The sequence below is a fragment of the Capronia coronata genome (genome assembly GCF_000585585.1).
Source record: "Capronia coronata CBS 617.96 chromosome Unknown acBCG-supercont1.3, whole genome shotgun sequence".
In the NCBI taxonomy this organism is placed as follows: domain Eukaryota; kingdom Fungi; phylum Ascomycota; class Eurotiomycetes; order Chaetothyriales; family Herpotrichiellaceae; genus Capronia; species Capronia coronata.
The window spans coordinates 2,117,015-2,135,582 of NW_006912895.1; the positions used below are offsets into that span (position 1 = coordinate 2,117,015).

Sequence of the window (18,568 nt, forward strand, 5' to 3'; positions counted from 1 at the left end):
ATCCACGCTCTCCGTCCTTACAAAAAGTGCGAGGCGTCCTAGTAAACGATATCCACTGTCGTCAACATGTTTGCTGCCAAAAGACTTGGAAAGGTCTGTCTGTATCTGACGAACCATGATCACGAACTACTGGCGCAATTGCCATTCATGCTGACTTGACTGCACAATCCTAGGAACTGACCAAGGTACTTCTCTCTCCTTTCACTCCTCTTCCGCGCCATCCGTCCGCCGAACCTCCCATATCCTGCGCTGCTGCCTGCCATATACAGCAGACAACAGACGCAGACGCAGACACATCTCGCAAGCCTTCTTCATACAGTGGCATTCGGCAAGACATCGTTCTCCATCAGACACACCGTTCCTGTCTCTACCCTCTAATATGATTCTGACGAGATGGCGATTGGACACTAGGCAAAGCAAAAGCTTCCTCCTGGAATCGAACTAGTCAAAGCAGACGACTTCCGAGAATGGCAGGTTGATATACGAGTGCTGGACGACAACCCGTTATACAACAACCAGGTGTTCCGGCTGAGTTTCATCTTCTCCGACAACTACCCCATCGGTAAGTGTTGACCGCCTGTGCTGATGGAACGGGAAAGCCCTGCCCAAAGGGTGTCGGCATGTGTATGTGGCGGAGTCAAACCCTCACAAAGTATCTATGTGGAGTCTTGCAGACTCTCGCACAGATATATCTACAGCAGGTCAAGATGAAGATGGCCATAGAGTAACCGCTGACTCGTCATGATATCTTCCAGAACCACCAGAAGTCACATTCATCCACGTCCCGCCTTCGACAGATTCCGCCCCATCTCAATCAGAACCTCAATCTCAATCCCAGCCACAATCCTCACAGACCCCCTTCCTCGGCCGGCCGATACCAATCCACCCCCATATCTACAGCAATGGAATCATATGTTTAGACCTGCTCGGAACCGCTGGTTGGTCGCCCGTGCAGAGTGTCGAGAGCGTATGCATGAGCATCCAGAGCATGTTGACGGGAAACAGCAAAAATGAACGACCCCAAGGTGATGAGCAATTCTGCCAGAGCATGGGCGTCCGTGGACCGAACGGCTGGAGCGGCTATAGAGGAAGCGGGTCAGGACGCGGTCTGAAAGACGTGAGGTTTGCATATGACGACGATACCGTATGAGATCGACCTTGGCTTTGACGATAACGACCATAAAAGAATAGCCTGGACGCTCTGATCTCACGAACCTACAACAGTCACGACGTTCGGGCGTCCGTATGGATCCGGAGACGATGGCGGTGGTGGTCCACCAAGTCATGTGTACTGGAGCATGAGATACCGCCCGAGAAAGACCACCTCGGGCCGATTTCTGGACAGATCAGAGCGGCCGACTGCACCGCCTCGGGCAATCAGTTGCTCCCGGCACCGGGTGTTCGCCCGAGCATTCTCCAAGCCAGTTCAAATCCATGGAACACAGGGGCCTGCAATGAAGTTGATGATATCTTTATGAGACATGATGGTGACACCGGTCGACCTAGTAATACCTTTGGCTACGACTCTACCGGGATCAGGTGCATCCCAAGTCTGGATGAATGATGTCATACAAATGATACTTGACGCCGAAGAGAGAATTCGAGACGGAGTTGGTGCATGCTTGGTTGTCCGATTTAGCCTTTAAAATAACCTATCTACCTTGTCTTCATAAGCGCGAGGCAACGGGACATGTTCGAGGCCAGTATGCACAGAGACAGTCAACCGGCCTTAACAGGCTCAAACACATCAGGTATCCCAAGCAACCTTTGACGACTCTTTTGATAATAGCTATCCCTATCCCTTTTCTTCTCGTGGAGTCCAAGTCCAAGTCCAATCTATCATGCAAATTCGGCAGCCCTGGGTCTCCCACTCACAGTTTCTGCAGCCTCAGCTTTGTCGTACCGCCCACGCATCGGACTAGGACTCCGTCTGTATCCACGTCTGGAAGGACCCGGGGAGCGTCGCCTGTCGCCACCACCTGGTGGAGGCCGGTTATATCTTGCTGGTGGCGGAGAACGTGATCTCGATCTCGACCGATCGCTCTGACTGGACGAGTTGCGTCTGCGCCTTGGAGGCGAGGCTGCTCTCCGCCGTGGAGGGGTGTGGCTGCGGCTCCTGCTGATGCTTTTACTGACACTGCGACTTCTGCTCCTAGGATGTTTAGCGCTGCGGCGACGAGGCGGAGGAGACAACGAGCGCGAGGGAGAGCGGCTGAAATTGCGAACCGGTGGACCTTTCCGGCCGCCACGACGGGGAGGAGGAGACCTTGACCTCGACAGAGAAACTCCAGCCCGTCTTGTAGGTGGAGGTGGGCTTGTTCGGCGTCTTGGTGGTGATGGTGAGCGGGAAATCGAAAGGTCTTCGCGACGCGCAGGAAGACGTTTCGGGGGCGGAGAGCGCGAAGTGTCTGAGTAGCTGTATGATCGGGAGCGTGTGCATGCTCGGCCGCGAGCTGGGCCGCCATTGCGCTTCGGTGGGGGACTTGGAGAGACCGAGTAAGATGGCGACCTCTTGCGGGATCGTCGAGGCGGCGAAGGCGATCGTGACCGTGAGACCGAGGCGGAGTAGCTTCTGCCCCGTCTTGTTGCGCCTCGGCGGGGCGGCGATAGTGATCGCGAAACGGACCGGCTGTAGCTCCTGGCCTTTCCTCTTCCTCTGGCCCCGTCCCGTGGGCTGGAAGATCTGCCCCCTTTAACCCGTCTCGCTGGTCGCTCCCTCGAAGGACTCCGAGAGTACGAACCCGACCTGCTTGTGGTGTAGCTTGAGTAGCTGGAATACGAGCTGACGCTCTCCGAGTCGGACTGGTCGTCCTTCGGTGCAGGAAGCGCCGGTGGGGCAGGTTTGGGGAGATTCTTGAGATGCTCGCGCATCTCTTCGGTGAGCGCGCCCATACCGATACTGGTGAAGTAATTGATGGAGAAGCGGGTGTTTCGAGGAGTGTCTGTGGGGAAGATGCCGGCGAAGCTGGGCCGCAGGATGTCGTCCTTCATTCTCTCCTGCAGCTTGGCCATGCCCATAGCCTCAGCCAGCTCTTGGAAAAGGATTTTGATGAAGATACGGCTGCTGGAAGTCGTCTCTTCTTCGTTGAGATGGACGACCGAAAATACATGCCATCCAATGGCATCGGTACTCAAGAGGTGTGCGAAAAAGCGAGCAATGTTTCGCAGCCGGTTCGTCTCGTAGCGGTGGATCGTGTCGTAATATTTCGCAAACGCTTGCTCAAACAATTCCGTCCAAAGCCGGTTAAGCTTTGCAAATCTCTCGCCCAGCAGACCAAAGAACTTGGAATATGTCTTCTCCTGCGAGCAGCATTCGATGATCATCGACGGCAGTTCCGGTTCCTGGCCAGCAGGAAGTTGGACTTTCATCAGCTTATGCGCCGCCTCTTCAAAGTCGAGACTTGACATGATGGTCAAGTAAATCGTCCTTCGCAAGTTGACCAGGTCCGTGTTCGTCTGATCCTTGATTTCAATGGCACGTTCTTGTTCCGCTTCTTCGTCGTCTGAAGTGTCCTCGGAACCACTCTCGTCGTCTTCCTCCGCATCGCTGTCCTCCCCAAGGATCTCGGCCTTCAGCTTTCGATATGCTTCTTCATGTTCCTCCCACTCGGGATCGTACTTGAAAATATTTAAGGAGTCCTGAACATCGATTTCATCATCAAGATCAACCTGGTGCGTAATCTGGTCTTCTTCTTCAACTAGGTCAAGTTCCTCTCGGATCGCAGGATTGTCTTTGTATCGATCCTTTCTCACTTGGAACAATACTTCAATCATGTACTGTACTCGTTTGTCGATATCGGCTTCATGTAGGATGCTGCGGAATTGATCGAAGACCGCCAATGCGATCGGTGGACTCATCTCTTCCAGATGTTGGCCGACTTCCCTGGTCAGACCAACCGCGATCTCTACAGAGTCATCGGTTGGCTTGTGCAGCAGTAACAGGAGGATCTGTGCCACGACAGTTTCATGGGCGACCTGCTGATTGCAGAGATGCGCAATGAATGTGGTTGAAGAGAGACAGACGGCCTTGTCGTTTCTTTTGAAGGCTTTGCGAAACTGGACCACCAGGCGGTTCAAGAGCAGCTCTCCGACCTGCGGTAGTTTGGTGTTCACAACAGCGGCCATGGCGGCATAGATGGGAGTAAAGGGTAAGGACGCAGCCTGCGCCTTCATGATGCTCCTGCAAAACAATCCTCTACCACGGACCAAATTCTCGCCAAATAGCTCCGGCACGATATACTTGATGTTGGAGACGTTGACTTTGTTGATCAAACCATTGATAGACTTCTTCAAAGCCTCCCAGGCCATTCTCTGATACTCCTTGCTGGATTTATCGGTGATTTGTGACTGCAACGCTCGCAACTTCGCCGGAGGAATGTACGTGCCCCCAGACCGCATATTGAGGAGTTTCTCGTACTCCGCCTTTGCAACGGCCTGCTTTTCCTCTGCCGTCATGGGTTTTCGTCTGGTTTCAAGGCTTTCTTTTGGCTTGAATCTTTCGAGCAGTTCGCGTTCCCGGTCGTCCATTTCTCGTGCCGGTTCCGCGCCACCATTTCGACGCCGTGGCTCATCCTCACGAGGCGCAGGTCTTCGACGTCTTGGAGAAGGAGAACGAGATGGTGGCGATCTCTTCTTTGCGCCAGAGGGCCCAGGGGAATAGGAAGCGCCCGGCGGCGGGGTGGGCAGACGGACGGCGGACGACAGCAACATGGTGTCGGCCATGATGAAATTGTGCGTTGATAGCCTATCAACAGCAAAGCGTGGACTTAGAGAAGGATTGTCATTGCATAGGTCTGCCACGTCCAGAGACAAAAGTTCGAGGTGTGGTTCTTGACAAACGCATCGTAGGCAGACAACTTCAAGTTGGAGGTCGGAAAATTGTCTAGTGCCAAGCCCGACGTATGGTTTGCCTGCGACTGCCAGTGCCACTGCAGTGCAGCGACTCCGGGGAAGCAACTTGAACTGCGCCGATGAGCCAAAGCGCGCCTAAGTTGGGGATTCGTGTCCAATTCTACAATCCTACGACGCGTCCACCTTTCGCCCTCTTGAACTACGATAACTCACTCCTGAGAAGAGGTCTGCAGATTGTTAGGATCTGCTAGCAGAGATGGTAAACCCTCCCTTGTCCTTGAGACTTGCTGCTCAAAGAGACTGATCACTTTGCACAGCTGGACAAACTTGTGGGCATGGCCATGCTCATTGCAGCCACGACTATTTTTCTTTACTATACTATATGGACACTGTTCATGGTTTGTCTCTCGCCAGTCGAGCACTGATATAGTCCACTGATGATTGCATTAGCCGTTTGTCGACGATGATCATCCTCTTCAAGGCCTCTTTCCTCCCCGTGTCTGGGCTATTCGAATCCCGGTCATCCTCACCCTTCTGGGGTCGGCGGTCGTTGGAACCTTCCTTGCGATGGTTATGATTCGAAGCAACCGAAAGAAGGCGGCGAAGGCCAGGGCAGCTGCTGCAGCGAACAAGTCGAAATGAGCGGGAAATGAAGACGTTCACATACCTTCCTTCATGCAGACATGTCCCATGATTCCATGATCACCTCCTATAGCCAGAGGGTTATTCACGGCCTGCGCTGTCGGCGACGCTTGCGCATTTGTTCGAGGCAAATACGCTCTTGGAACGAAGAACTTACCCTCAAAACCTCTGCCCGGAATCTTGGCTTTCTGACGCGATTCGTGTGGAACGCGCCATTTGAGCAACACGTATGAAGAAAAGGCTTTGATCCCTTTCGCGGCGATCGTCATATCATATGTATGCCACGCTTTACCAGGTAGTTAATCAGTTGGACAGCCCAAGCAGTCTTTCCTGCAGTTCCGTTGAGCTGCGTCTACACCGGATATTGTGCAATGGATCCAAAGAGCTTATTTTCTTGCTTGAGCGTGTGTGATATTCCTGCGACCATCAATATTGGTCCTTCGAGCACACATGTGTGCTGCACCTCGTGAATATAACCATATCACGTTGGCCGGAGGAATAAAGCGATCCCGTTCGGGCTCGTCGCGCGGCGGGCGGCATGGAGGAACACGGCCGGTGTTCTGACAGGCTCCTCGGGGATAGGTGTCTGAATGCTTCGACTGAAGGAGACTGGGAGTGAGCGGACACGTTGGACCAGGCTGCGGTACTACGGAATAGACTCGTTCACACGGCAAGCAACGGGCCTTCGCCATCAGTTCCATCGTAGTCCTTCCTGTCCATCCGGAGTACGAGCATGTTAGGTCAGTCTCGCGCAGCACAGGTCACTTGTGATGAAGAGATGGTCCGAGCCACGAATAGAACAAGACGCAAACAGACACGCGGCGGTCAAGTGACAAAAGAGGCACCAAGCCACCAACCACCAACATCGTCAGCAGAGCTCTGTTTTCGATTGTTCAAGGCTGCTAGCGCTCAGTGTAGAAGGAGGCTTTAGGCTTGCTCCCCGCACCCGGACCAGCTACCCTAAGTACGTACTAAGTACGTACTAAGTACGTACTAGGTACGTACCAACGCATATCATCCATCAGGCTCGCGCGTCTCCCGCCCGGCGATGCGGTAAGCAGGACCCCCCTCGAACAGTCAGTCGTCAGTCCCTAGGCCTTCTGACTCAATGCGCCTCCATGATCTATTTACACAAAGTACTTACTCGATAAAGGCATACAATACCTGCCTGACTGCCTGCTTCTCTACACACACACCTGCACTCTCATCATACATACACACGCCAGCCTTTGTCATTGTACACCGCATCTTCTCAACCGGTCGGTCCCCTCCGATCAACAGCCTCTCTACAAGCCGCTCCAATCCACGCGTCCAAGACCCCGCGCCCGCGGCCAAGGGGTACCATCGTGGTCCCTCTGCCCGCCTCGCTTCACACCGACCCCACGCAACTTCTTCTGTCGCTGAGGGCGTTCCCTGCTGTCCTCGGCCTCGATCACAGGTCTTTGGATGCCAACTTACAACAGAGCTGTCTCCGCCGATTCGAGGAAAACAGACAAGTTTCTGAACAGCAATAACCGTGAAGAACCCCCAGCAGTGGCAGACCAAGGCAACTCCTCAAGAGCTGGTAAGAGGAAGACAAAGCATGGTGCTGCCAAACAGCTCCTTAATCTCGACAATGCCGGCGACAGTACACCTCCAGAGCAGATGGATCAACAGCCATCTGCGTCACCTACAAAGTCCCAATCCATACTCGGGCAGCTGAACCAAGGCTTTCCGCAGAGCATGAATCATGGGAACTCGGATATATTGAGCGACCTGAATGGTAATCAGAAAGTATCCGACGAGTATACACCGCCGAGCAATATCTGGGCACGGAACACAAGCTACATGTATGGACAAAGCCCGCCTGTTGAAACCCTTCGAGGGTTAGGCCCTGCAGCCTCCCCTCCCTGCGAACCAGGCTTCAGTGCCCGAGGAACTCTCAACACGAGAAGCCCTGCTGTCTCTCCGCCGTCCAGAAAGGCCAGACCGGTGAGCTACGGCAGTGGAATGCCTCCATTGCCCGCTCATCCAAGGATCTCGACATCTCCGTACGGCTATGGGGTCAGCGCTTATGGATCGCCTCCAGCATTGCCTCATCTTCCCCAACAACATTTTTATGGTCCCCACGACGTAGACCTGGGTCTGGCGAGTGCTGCGACGCACATGAATCTTTCACAGCCGCATACATTCAAGTTTGTACGAATCCCAGGGTTTGGACATGAGCCGCGAGGCGCGGTCCTTCTGACATGTGAGGGTGTATTGAACGTCCTCAGCTACAACGGGGAGAGACTGGAACATGTTGGAGCTCTCATGGGTGTGCAAGGTATCGTGGTCGATGCGGCTTTCTTGACTTGGAACGCCGACGAGGATCCTTTCGCGGATTTACGCCCATTGATCGCGGTCGCCATCCATGGCCCCGGAAGTGCGGAAGCGCCTCCTTCCGTGCCTCGCGACCTACACTCCCAGGAATACCAAGAGCCCACCCTCGAGACGAAGGTCGTGGTTTACTCATTGCGCAAAACCTGCCAAGTCGCTGAGCTATTGCGAGTCCCATGCGTCCAGCCGAGCTTCCCAGGAAACGTTCCAACCTCCGCCTCAACTGGAGATCTGAAGGTGCGTGCCAGTGCCGGTTTCGTCGTCATTTCTTCTGGCGAAAGTGGCGAGGTCTTCATTTTCTCAGCCCGAAAGGGCAAAGATTCACCCGGCTTCGAATGCTTGGGAAAGTACTGGACCACATTACAGCCACAACTCCAGAGAAGAGAGTCTTCCCATGGACCTTCTTCCGATGCAGATGTTTCCCCTGCCGATCTAGGACGTGCCTCTGCGAACGAGAGTACACCCATCCTAAGTATGAATGGTCGTTGGCTGGCCTTCTGTCCTACAAGTAGTCCTTCGCGGCGCTCGATCGGAGCTATTTTGGGGAATTCTGTCGTTTATAACAAGAACTCAAACATCACTGCAGGGACTGCTCCGACCCGGCCGCCTGTTAACTGTGAAGTCGAGTCTCCTGACGCCGAGTCTTTCTTTGGCAAAGTCGCCAAAGGGTTCGCGCAGGAAGCTGTCCGTAGCGCAAAATGGATCAGCGAGAAAAGTCTCCAAACCTGGCAGAGCTACTGGAAGAGAGACTCCACCAGCCCTCCAGTCCTGCCTGCTGCGGTCTCCTCGAGCCCTCCTATCTACTCTCCTCATCTCGGTCTTGCACAGTTTCCGCCAACGCACGGAATTGACCCACAAGACGTTTCAAGGGCCCCTGAGGTGGTCACTATCCTCGACTTAAAGCTCCTCCAGGAGGGTTCAGGCAGAAAAGGCGTCGAATCCAATCCTGCTATCACTTTCCAACCACCCGGAGGTTGTAGCTTCCTTTCATTTATGCCCACCGGACTGGGTCTTCTAACCGCAAACCGCAAAGGCGACGTCCAATACGTTTGGGACTTGATGCAGATCAAGTATATCAGAAGCTCAGCCACAACAACAGGTACAGAAAGCGGACGGGTACGACAGATTGCAAGGTATGAAAGGTTGAGTCCATCTACCATTGTTGATGTTGTGTGGGACGGACCGACAGGATATCGGTTTGCCCTTCTCACCAAGAACCGGACGGTCCATATCTTTGATCTACCAAAGACGGCCTTTCAATGGCCACCGCCACGTGCCAAAGAGGACCGACCCATCTCTGCACCGGCCGATCAAACTCATGCAAAGATGGAACACGAAGCTCCTTCTTCAGGGTTTTTTGCTTCAGCCATGAGCATTGCCGGGAGAACACAGCCGATGCTTGCGAATTTGCGAGGCAGAGCGCCTAGTATGAATGGTGGAATTACAGGTATTGGCGCATCGGGGATTGGGCTCGCTTCCGCTACTGGTATCAAGAGTGGTAAGGCAGTCGCCGCGGGGCTTAGTAAGTCCCTTGGGGCTGCCACTGAAACTGTCACCAACCTCCGGCACGCAAATCAGAGCAGACTCTCTCTGAAGACTGTTGCTCGCGCAGGCGTCATCTGCTGGCTCGAACGGGATGGGAAATCCGTCCTCTCTGTGCTCGACTCAAGCAGTGTCAAGAATTACTACATACGCATGACCAAACCCAGAGAAAATCGTCACAGGGACACGATGTCAGTGTTCGACGCACGGAGGGCTGTGGCTTTCAAACTGCCCAAAGCTACGGATTTGATTGCTGGATCGGCGGCAGATCTTCCCTCGTCCCTACCCCCAGGTGACGGCAACGAGCTATCAGGGTTCTGGAGGTTTCGCGCTGGCAGAGATGGGGCTACGAAAACGCCACATCCGCTGGCGTTTGCCGAAATCGAGACGAATCCTCCCTATCAACCGTTCCATTCCGATCGTAGGGTCATCATGTCTCTGGTCGGCGAAGAATCATCAAGTTCAGGTGACAACATTTTGGGCCCGTCACGCCTGTTTCCACAGCGAAACTTTCCGTCTGGAAGGCCCACAACCGCAGCCTCTGAAGACAAATGGGTGTTCGGCACAGAAATCCGATCTCAAAAACTGAACATAGTTGGACCATCTCAGCAGGTCGGTGATGAAGGGTCCGTGATCTACAGGGAAACGAAGATGACTCCCAGTGTTGCCACATTGAATGCGGCGACCGGTGAAGTCCTAGATGATGGTGTCAGCCATGTCGTCAGTAGCACCAAGAAACGAAAGAGCAAGAAAGGTCGTCCGCCGCCCCAGATTTTCGAGGACGAGGATGCGAGCGGGATCGGTCTGGATTTCGCGAAGCCAGACGATACTGGTGACCCAGACTTTGACTTGTTGGACAGCGATACCCGAATTTGAGTTCAACAACGTGGAAAGGGTCTTCGCAATCAAGTCACGCCCGATGTCGCTTCTAGCCTGACGTCGCCAACCATTGGGATTGAGAGGAGCACCACTGGGGCATTCTACCACTTTTGGACAGAGCATCATTTCTGGAATAGACATACGGGAGCCTCGTTACATCGCGGGCAGTTGGCAGGCACGGCTCATCAGTCTTACAACGATAGTTCACGCGGGTTTATCACTATTATCCCCTCGGCTGGCAGTCCAGCTCAGGTACAACCTGCCATAGCAAGTGGACATTGCTGCCATTGGAATTGACCCAGAGCCAGCAGACAGGCTATTCAGCCCAACGCTCTCCGCTACTATTGTCATCTAACGCATTACTTCGCTCGAGTCTTTGTTCCCTACAGAACTCTTTCTTCTCTAGAGACATTGGTTCTTTGTGTTGAAGGGACGATTCGTAAGTCCATTGTTGCAACCATATGCTGCTTTGTTTCACCACCTTTCCCCTAGACCAAGGTAGGTACTGCGTAAGCTTCCATCGCCAAAGATGATGAAATCTGTTTCACGCCTTGACAATCATACTGAGACATCACGATTATTCACATGATGCCGTGGTTTCAGATGGATTTCTACTTAACCATGATGGCTTCGGCAGATGAGCAGAGGAATTCGTCAAGCAGTCTCTTCTCTCTCAATCTATCTGGATCGGATATCGAGCCTTCGGCCTTATAGCTAACACTCTAGCAAGCCACCAGCACATCAATATCCGACATGTCGTCCAATATCAAGTTTGGAATCTTGTATCCTGAAGGCAGAGGATACCTCCACGTTCGCAGCTTGGGGAAGGGCATGCAAGGTATGGCGACTCTCGTGCAGTCTGTTGCTAGCGGAAGCCGGTATGTAAGAAAGAAGACCGTGGCCGATGTGTCGACCCTGCCAGGCGATGCATGTCCTGAGGTGAGTTTGTACCGCGCACATCCTCTGATCCCGCAACTGATCCGTTCTCAAGAATATCCAGCAACTCGGCCGCCGAATGGACGAACGGTAACGTTGAAGAGCCATTCAATGATCTTTGCATACTGCAACGGAGGCACACTGACTCGCTTCCTGAACATCCGAGCCGAGGATTCCATATATACTCCGTCGACGATGTTGGTGTGGAAGATGTTCGACGATCTCCTAACATCGGTCTATTTTCTTCACCAACAATGCACCCCGGCCATCACCCACAACGACGCCCACAGCCACAACGTGTTCCTCCACTTCCCGGACGAGCACGCCAAGGTTCCGGACTTCATGCTCGGCGACCTCGGGCTCGCCAAGACCATCGACTCCAGAGTGTGGGAAGCAGAGGGGAACCGCGGCCAGCGCAAGCTGAAGAGCATGCAGTCCGTGCCCGCGGCCTATCGTGAATCGTACAAAGTGCAAGTCAGCCGACTAGGACAAGATCTCATGATGGTGCAGAGAAACGTGGGCATGCTGATGACCGGGCTGACCCCCTACGACAACCACGATGCGGACGACATCATGCCACAACTGAAAGCGAGCCGACACTGGCCCCGCGAACTCTTCAGCTGCTACGACAAACTCGACGAGATCATCACCCCCATGGCCTACAACTCGTCGCCCGGGCGATACGAGGAGTTCCCCGAGCTTTGTCGCCTGGTGCGTGATTTTCGAAGACAGGAGCAGCAACGAGTCGTGAACCGCCATTTTGGGACGGACTACAGAGGCACCCAACCGGGCAAATACGATTGGTCGAGGATCCCGGGATTCGTGTCCGCCATGGAGCCCGAGATTGCCGTCGAGCACGTCAATCAGCCCCAGCTGTACGGGTCTCGCCAGGAACTACTGCTCTGTTCACGCGACGTCGCTGGTCCGTGGCGCATCGCTCATATCGATCCTCGGACCAACGCTGTGCTGGGCGTCGAGAAGCTCGAGTTTGGATACCATGACCCTGGGTCGGCGGAGACGTATGCCTTTGCTGAGCAGCACCTGATCAAGACCAAGGTCGAGGAGTTTGGATGGGACAAGATCGTGGAGACGGCGTGCAAAGTCGATACTCTCGAGCGTGCTTGGCAGCGTCCGTTTCAGCCGGATGGACGACATGATGAAGTGACTAGACTGTTCGGTCTTGATCCGAACTGGCGTCGGTGAAGGACTGAAGGTTGCATCGTGCTGATCTGACTGCCAGGCGGAGAATGAGTCTGGGATAGACCTGGTTTGGTCGGTTTGAAGGGAAGTGAGGTCTTGCAGGGCAACCCACTGGAACGTCTGCAGGACAGACAAGGGATTGTTGGGTGTCAATGGATCTTGGATCATGGCCGAGGCGGATTGCACTCATGTATAGTAAGTATATCGACAGCACAGCTGACGCAGAGTCTCATTCAGATCTATATCCTCACTAATGTATTCCCCTCTTCACCTATTCATTTTCTAATTGCAAAGTCAGGAGAAGTGAGCAGGTAATTAATTGAGTTGTCACAGATTCTCCTCCTCATTCGTATGTCTTCAGTCCAATCAACATTGGCTGACATCAATTCGCTCAGCCATCCCATCGCAGCCTTGTCGCCCCTTATTCAATAATCTCAGCCTTGCGTCGGCCTTAAGTTGTTATCATCTCCACAACAGCCAGCGTTCTCCGGACCCTCCGATCCGATCCACCTGGGACGTACAATACTACCTTCCTCGTACCTAGTAGATACCTTAGATAGGTAGGTAGGTAGTATGAACAAACAACCACATTTCACATAGTTTGGGTAGATCATTATATCCTCATCGACCGAGGCAGTATCCATACCTCTACCTCTACTTCTAGACCACACAAACAAAATGTCTCCGTCATGGACAAACACCCCCTCCGGCACCATGGCCGCCATGGTCCTGACCAACCCGTCTCCCCTCCCAACCCCGCCATATTCCTGCTTCACCTACCGATCCGACTATCCACGGCCAACACTCCCCGACCCAGAATGGACACTCGTCCGCATCCACGCCTGCGGGCTGAACCGCGCCGAGCTGCGCTCTAGAGCAGGCCTGCCTCCCGGGATCCCCGAATTCAACATCTTCCAGGCCGAGTACCACGCCGACCCGCCCGCCATCCTGGGCGAGGAGTTTGTCGGCGAAGTCGAGCTGGCGGGGTCTCGGAGCGGGTTTGAGCCGGGCGAACGCGTCGCGGGGATCGTGTATGGTGGCGGGAAAGCCCATGATGGGAGTTATGCCCAGTATTCGATCTGTCATTCGAGGCGGTTGTTTAGGTTGCCCAAGCCCAAGGCGGCCACTACAACTTCCTCTTCCTCTTCCTCTTCCTCAGGGCATCACTTGTCGTGGGAAGTCCTCGCCGCGATTCCCATGAGCATGGTCACCGCGTATGGATGTATTGTGTTGGCAGGGGGGTTGGAAAGGAAAAGAAACTTGACGAGTTCACCCATAACAGTCCTTGTCCACGGCGCCACATCCAGCGTCGGCATCTGGGCCATTCTCTTAGCCAAAGAGCGCGGCGCCACCGTCATCGCCACGACCCGCAACGCCAGCAAAGCAGCCCATTTGCAGAAATGCGGTGCCGACCACGTCCTCCTCGAAGACCAGCTGGACCACGACCTCCCCAGACTGGTTCCCAACGGTGTCGACATCGTGCTGGAACTCGTCGGCCCCAACCAGACGATGCGCAGTCTGGGCTTTGCCGCGCGCTACGGCACCGTGGTGGTCGCGGGCGTGTTGAATCTCGAGTGGGACGCCGGGGGGTTTAACCCGGTCATGATCCCGCCCACGCGGAACCTGAGTTTCTACACGTTAACGAATAGTGGGGTCGGGAACGAAGATGACGGCATCGACCAGATTGAAGGGCTGCTGGCCGATGTCATTGGGAAGGTCGAGAGCGGTGTCTTCCCGGTCGACTGTTTTCTGGACAGGACGTTCAGGTTGGATCAGATGGGCGAGGCGCATGATTATATGGAGCGGAACAAGGCCATGGGCAAAGTTGTGGTGAGTGTGCCTTGACGATAGCTACAGTAGGGAGTGATAGAGATCCGACCAATAGGTATGGTGTCGTTAAGGGAAATGGTAGAAAACAGAGAAGAAGGGGTGTGGTTCATTTGATTGAATCATGCGAGCAAGAGAAACATAAGTCCTGAATTGCATATATCAGAAGAGCCCTTCTGCCGTCGACAGCCCGTCTCGTGTCAAAAACGCCGTGCCAATTCAACCCCGACATCTTGTCTTGTCTATTTCATTCTTCCATCCGTACATCCTGCTTCGGCAAATTCCCTAGGTTCTTCAACAAGTATGACCTCTTGAAGTATGTGTTGGGATGGACGATGGTTTCTAGTTCGGCCGGTCCCCAGATGCCTTCGTCCTTGACCCGTTTGATCTCCGATTTATGCGCCCATTCGAAGACCCGGTTGCAGGCGATATGGTAGCGTTTCTTTTCGACATCCTCTTTCACCCCACGGAGCACATCCCGGTCATGCACGCCCGTGGCTTGCAGCATACTGGTCAAATTGTCCACGCTGAAATGCCGGTACGGGCAGCCATGTGCCTCTCCTGTCCCCGGGGGGTGCTCCGTGAGGATCTTCTGGCAGGAGTAGGGCGCATAGCCTCTTCCTCGCCGGTTGGCGTCGCCTCCTACGTCGCCATAGGAATGTCGCACGTTGTACCGGTATTCCTTGTTGAACTGGTCGTCTGTGATGGTCTTGAAGCTTTGCCGCCAGAAGACAAGACAGTCTTCCAGCGACAGTCCGATGCCTTTCAAGAAAAGCGTATACTGAAGTCGTCCGAAGTGTTTCAGATGGTTGTTCTTGCGTAATGTCGTGTGGAGATGCTTCATGCACAGAGGGAAATGCTGGGACAGGGCATCGATGTTGGCGGCGTTGATGGGCGCGCCGGGAAGAGACGAGTCGGACTCGGAAAAGCCGGAGTCGGGAGTAGCGAAATTCTTGGACAGATGGTCGAGGATGGGCGTCAATCGATCATCTTCATCGAGTCGTGGCAGCGCACGGGAAGTCAACTCGAGCGCTTTTTCCAGGCGATTGGAGAACTCGGTCAGAACCATGCTGGTTTGTTCCCGCATCGGCACATAGGCTCTGCCCTTCCTGACGAGAACGGTCCGATGCTCGACCAGTTCGGGCACACGCGTCCAGTCCACCTTGAACCAATTTTCCTCGTCCAGTCGGCGGAGACCCGGCGTGGCGGCGAGTAATTGCTCTCCGAGCTCTCGTTTCTCTTCATCCTGCACCAGCTCCCAGTTCAAATTCAGACTTTCGACAAAGGCCCTGCGTTCTCGGCTGTCGTCTGCTTGGAAGCGGAGTTTGAATAGCATTGTCTCCACCCTCGCAAAGCGCCTTCGCAAGTCTTCTGTTCCGGAGAAGGCCAGTCGCAGGATGAAGTGCGAGTAGTGGTCCTTCCGCCGTTCTTTTCTGAGTCGGTCATCGACGACACCGCCGGCCGCTGACGAGTTCGAAGAGAGCGGGAGGTATTTCTTGAGAAGCGGTTCGAGATGGGCCGCCGTCTCTTGTGGGGATTTGTTGCGGAACGAGCAGGACTCGATCTCGGCGAGAACTGGAACCTCTGTCAGTAATCCCAGCAACAGAATGGAAGGGAAAGGAAGCCGTACTTCTCAATCGGTCGATAGCCCATGTCTCGAACTCCTCCAGGCTGATCTCTTGCGTTGGAGGCACATCGTAGAAGGATAGTCTGTAGGGATAGTCCTGGTCTTTGTAGGAGGCATTCGCAAATTGTGTTTTCTTGTAGTCGACTCTTTTACGCTTGGGATCGAACCGAGTCTCTGTCCGTAACATCTTGTGCTGCAATGGGGCGGTGGTAAAGATCCAAGATGAGCATGTACTAGGAGCAAGACATACAGAATACTATACCACTCTGTAGTACTAATACTAGTAGTAGACGACACTGGAATCTAGTACTACGCGCCGAGACGCGTCGCGGGTGGAGAAATGACGCGCCGGACCGGAATGGAATAACTAAAAGCCGGAGGGCACCCCAGCTAGGCACCCCAACTTGTACTTGAATTTGCACTCTGCCAGTGCCGCTGCGCTGCAGTGACATGCACAATTGCAATTGTTGTGATTGGAGTCCATATCATTAGCTCCTCATGATGACCTGTAAGCAGCGCCTGGGGAGGACAGTAGGAGTCCGAGTTTATCTGCTGAGTACAGGATGAAGCTACCATCGCTGTGCCAATCCGCCGCATAGCCGAAGCCAACAGTCGCATATCTTCCTTGTTATGGGAAGCCGGTAAGTAATAAGCCAACGGTAACCAGATCCCCCCAAAAGTGAGGGGCGAGAGGATTTGCTGCAGCCGCCGTTGGTGGTTCAGGCCCCCAAGTCCACACAACTACTCCTGTACTACTGTCCAGGCTGCAGTGATATCGGTCTTCCTCGGCCGAGGTCATCTCTCCGCACGCGCGCCATGGTTATTATTATGTTCGGGCTTTTGCTACCTTCCAGCCTCAACTTACTGCTTAGATATCAACTCAGACGAGTCGTCCTCCGGGCCCTTCTTTCAGCGCATTCATTCTTACCCCCAGCTTAGTCTGGAGATTATTTATTGCTTCTCCGACCGTCAGAATATATCCATAAGCGAAACCGACATGGGCACCTGAACAAGGCCCCCCGGCGGCTCTCGCCCGAACGACTTTACGCTCCCTAATCCTACGACTGGCGCGATTGAAGCGATTACGATGACCTTGGCTACGGCAAGTCGAAAGCTGAAGAGAGCAGCGAGAATCATCCTGGTTGGGGCACCAGGAGTTGGGAAGGGGACTCAATCTGAGAGGCTTATGAAACGCTTCCCACAACTATGTACGATTGCGACTGGTGACCTCCTGCGCGAGAACGTGAAGAACAAGACTCCTCTCGGTGAGCACCTTCGTTGCTTGAAACCGACTGCCTGCTAACCACGCGACGTAGGACAACATGCAGAAACCTACATGCACTCCGGTGGTCTTGTGCCCGATCCTGTGATCCTCAATCTCATCCTAAACGAGCTGTCCTCGAGAAAATGGCTGGAAACGTACGATTCGACGGAAAACATAATCGCCGCTCTAGGCCGTGGGAACGGCTCGGCCAGCTCGGTCGCTCGCGCATCCAATTCTCCAGATACATCCTTCATCCTAGATGGTTTTCCTCGCACGGCAACTCAAGCCCAAGCGTTGTCCTATCTCCTCCCTATAAACCTGGTCCTCCAGCTGGTCAGTCCCGTCGAAGTGATCCTCTCTCGACTGGCGAACAGGTGGATACACCTGTCTTCTGGAAGAGTATACAACGTGGGGTTCAATGACCCAAAGGTGGCTGGCATTGACGACTTAACGGGGGAGAAACTGGTTCAAAGAGAGGACGACAGCGAAGCGACATGGCGGAAACGCCTGGCCAAGTTCGATGAGACCAGCCGAGATTTGCTGGAATTTTACCGGGCGCGGGACAAAAACATGGTGGTCACAGTACAAGGCAACAGCAGTGATGAGATCTCGCCGCAGATTTTCGCAGAGGTGGAGAAAAGATTTGGTATGTGAAGGGAGCAATTTAACATTATCCTGACAATCAGTTGTGGTCATTTTCGAGGGATTGTAACCTCGACTGTGATTTTCCAGATTCCATTGAGATCAAAATGATCCCTGAGAAGGCCCGGATGCCCAGCCAGAGGTGACTATACTCTGCGCTCGACGCGAAACCAGCCTCAGCAAGGGAGATGCCAGAGGCTGACGATTAATTTAAGTAATGCTTTTCGTTGTCGGCGGCATAGATGAGAAAAAAAGAAGAATCGAAAGCAGGCAGATCATTGGAAATGGAGAAAGTGCAGGGCCAGTCCCAGCGGGAGCAAGGGGCTTGGCAGGCGTGGAGCATCAACTTGAATAATGACCTGAGCCCTAGGCCTTCAGCCTCTCTTATCAGTAAACCTCAAACAAATACTACAACTCCATCATTCTCTCTGTCTCTCTCCTGCTATTGCTATCCTGCATGGCCCCGGCCGTAGTCAGGGCAACTAACTCCATGAATGCTGTGTGACATGGAACAACTGCAACTGGTGTCGCCGATTGCTCATATCCCATTCTCAGATGAACTATGAGGTTTAATGTCTAGCAGCATGGGAAGTGAAGCAAACTTGAATGAAGCTAACTACGAACAGCATCCGGATATTCTCCTTCCTGCTCCAATTCTGTCAGTGTTCTCCTGTTGAAGAGAGAGCGGATTGCGCGGCATCCTTGGTTTTTGGCCTTCAAACAACGAGCGACATTGAGCCTCGCGCGGATTTCGAAGACAAGTTGATACTGGCAAGCCACCGTAGCCTCTATGCCGCAGA

The 18,568-nt window shown here is 53.8% G+C and overlaps 8 protein-coding genes across 8 annotated transcripts; 6 read left to right on the top strand and 2 right to left on the bottom strand.

The window, feature by feature from the left end:
• Window positions 1-66: 66 nt before the first annotated feature.
• On the top strand, window positions 67-1,150 carry A1O1_04086 (ubiquitin-conjugating enzyme E2 W; the record flags this gene model as incomplete). The annotated part of the gene is made up of 4 exons (XM_007724983.1): window positions 67-93; window positions 174-185; window positions 412-562; window positions 756-1,150. 4 exons carry the CDS (start codon window positions 67-69, stop codon window positions 1,148-1,150), a joined length of 585 nt encoding a protein of 194 aa, XP_007723173.1.
• Window positions 1,151-2,161: 1,011 nt separating this feature from the next.
• Window positions 2,162-4,722, bottom strand: A1O1_04087 (phosphatidate cytidylyltransferase; the record flags this gene model as incomplete). Its single annotated transcript, XM_007724984.1, has 2 exons — window positions 2,162-2,690; window positions 2,747-4,722. The coding sequence occupies 2 exons, from the start codon at window positions 4,720-4,722 to the stop codon at window positions 2,162-2,164; spliced, it is 2,505 nt and encodes an 834-aa protein (XP_007723174.1).
• Window positions 4,723-4,970: 248 nt separating this feature from the next.
• Window positions 4,971-5,493, top strand: A1O1_04088 (uncharacterized protein; the record flags this gene model as incomplete). Its single annotated transcript, XM_007724985.1, has 3 exons — window positions 4,971-5,087; window positions 5,169-5,249; window positions 5,302-5,493. 3 exons carry the CDS (start codon window positions 4,971-4,973, stop codon window positions 5,491-5,493), a joined length of 390 nt encoding a protein of 129 aa, XP_007723175.1.
• Window positions 5,494-6,939: 1,446 nt separating this feature from the next.
• On the top strand, window positions 6,940-10,269 carry A1O1_04089 (uncharacterized protein; the record flags this gene model as incomplete). The annotated part of the gene is made up of 1 exon (XM_007724986.1): window positions 6,940-10,269. One exon carries the CDS (start codon window positions 6,940-6,942, stop codon window positions 10,267-10,269), a length of 3,330 nt encoding a protein of 1,109 aa, XP_007723176.1.
• Window positions 10,270-11,025: 756 nt separating this feature from the next.
• A1O1_04090 (serine/threonine protein kinase) lies at window positions 11,026-12,411 on the top strand (the record flags this gene model as incomplete). Its single annotated transcript, XM_007724987.1, has 1 exon — window positions 11,026-12,411. The coding sequence occupies one exon, from the start codon at window positions 11,026-11,028 to the stop codon at window positions 12,409-12,411; it is 1,386 nt and encodes a 461-aa protein (XP_007723177.1).
• Window positions 12,412-13,122: 711 nt separating this feature from the next.
• Window positions 13,123-14,253, top strand: A1O1_04091 (uncharacterized protein; the record flags this gene model as incomplete). The annotated part of the gene is made up of 1 exon (XM_007724988.1): window positions 13,123-14,253. The coding sequence occupies one exon, from the start codon at window positions 13,123-13,125 to the stop codon at window positions 14,251-14,253; it is 1,131 nt and encodes a 376-aa protein (XP_007723178.1).
• Window positions 14,254-14,482: 229 nt separating this feature from the next.
• On the bottom strand, window positions 14,483-16,049 carry A1O1_04092 (DNA primase large subunit; the record flags this gene model as incomplete). The annotated part of the gene is made up of 2 exons (XM_007724989.1): window positions 14,483-15,810; window positions 15,866-16,049. The coding sequence occupies 2 exons, from the start codon at window positions 16,047-16,049 to the stop codon at window positions 14,483-14,485; spliced, it is 1,512 nt and encodes a 503-aa protein (XP_007723179.1).
• A 900-nt stretch (window positions 16,050-16,949) lies between these two features.
• A1O1_04093 (adenylate kinase) lies at window positions 16,950-17,780 on the top strand (the record flags this gene model as incomplete). The annotated part of the gene is made up of 2 exons (XM_007724990.1): window positions 16,950-17,127; window positions 17,179-17,780. 2 exons carry the CDS (start codon window positions 16,950-16,952, stop codon window positions 17,778-17,780), a joined length of 780 nt encoding a protein of 259 aa, XP_007723180.1.
• Window positions 17,781-18,568: the final 788 nt, after the last annotated feature.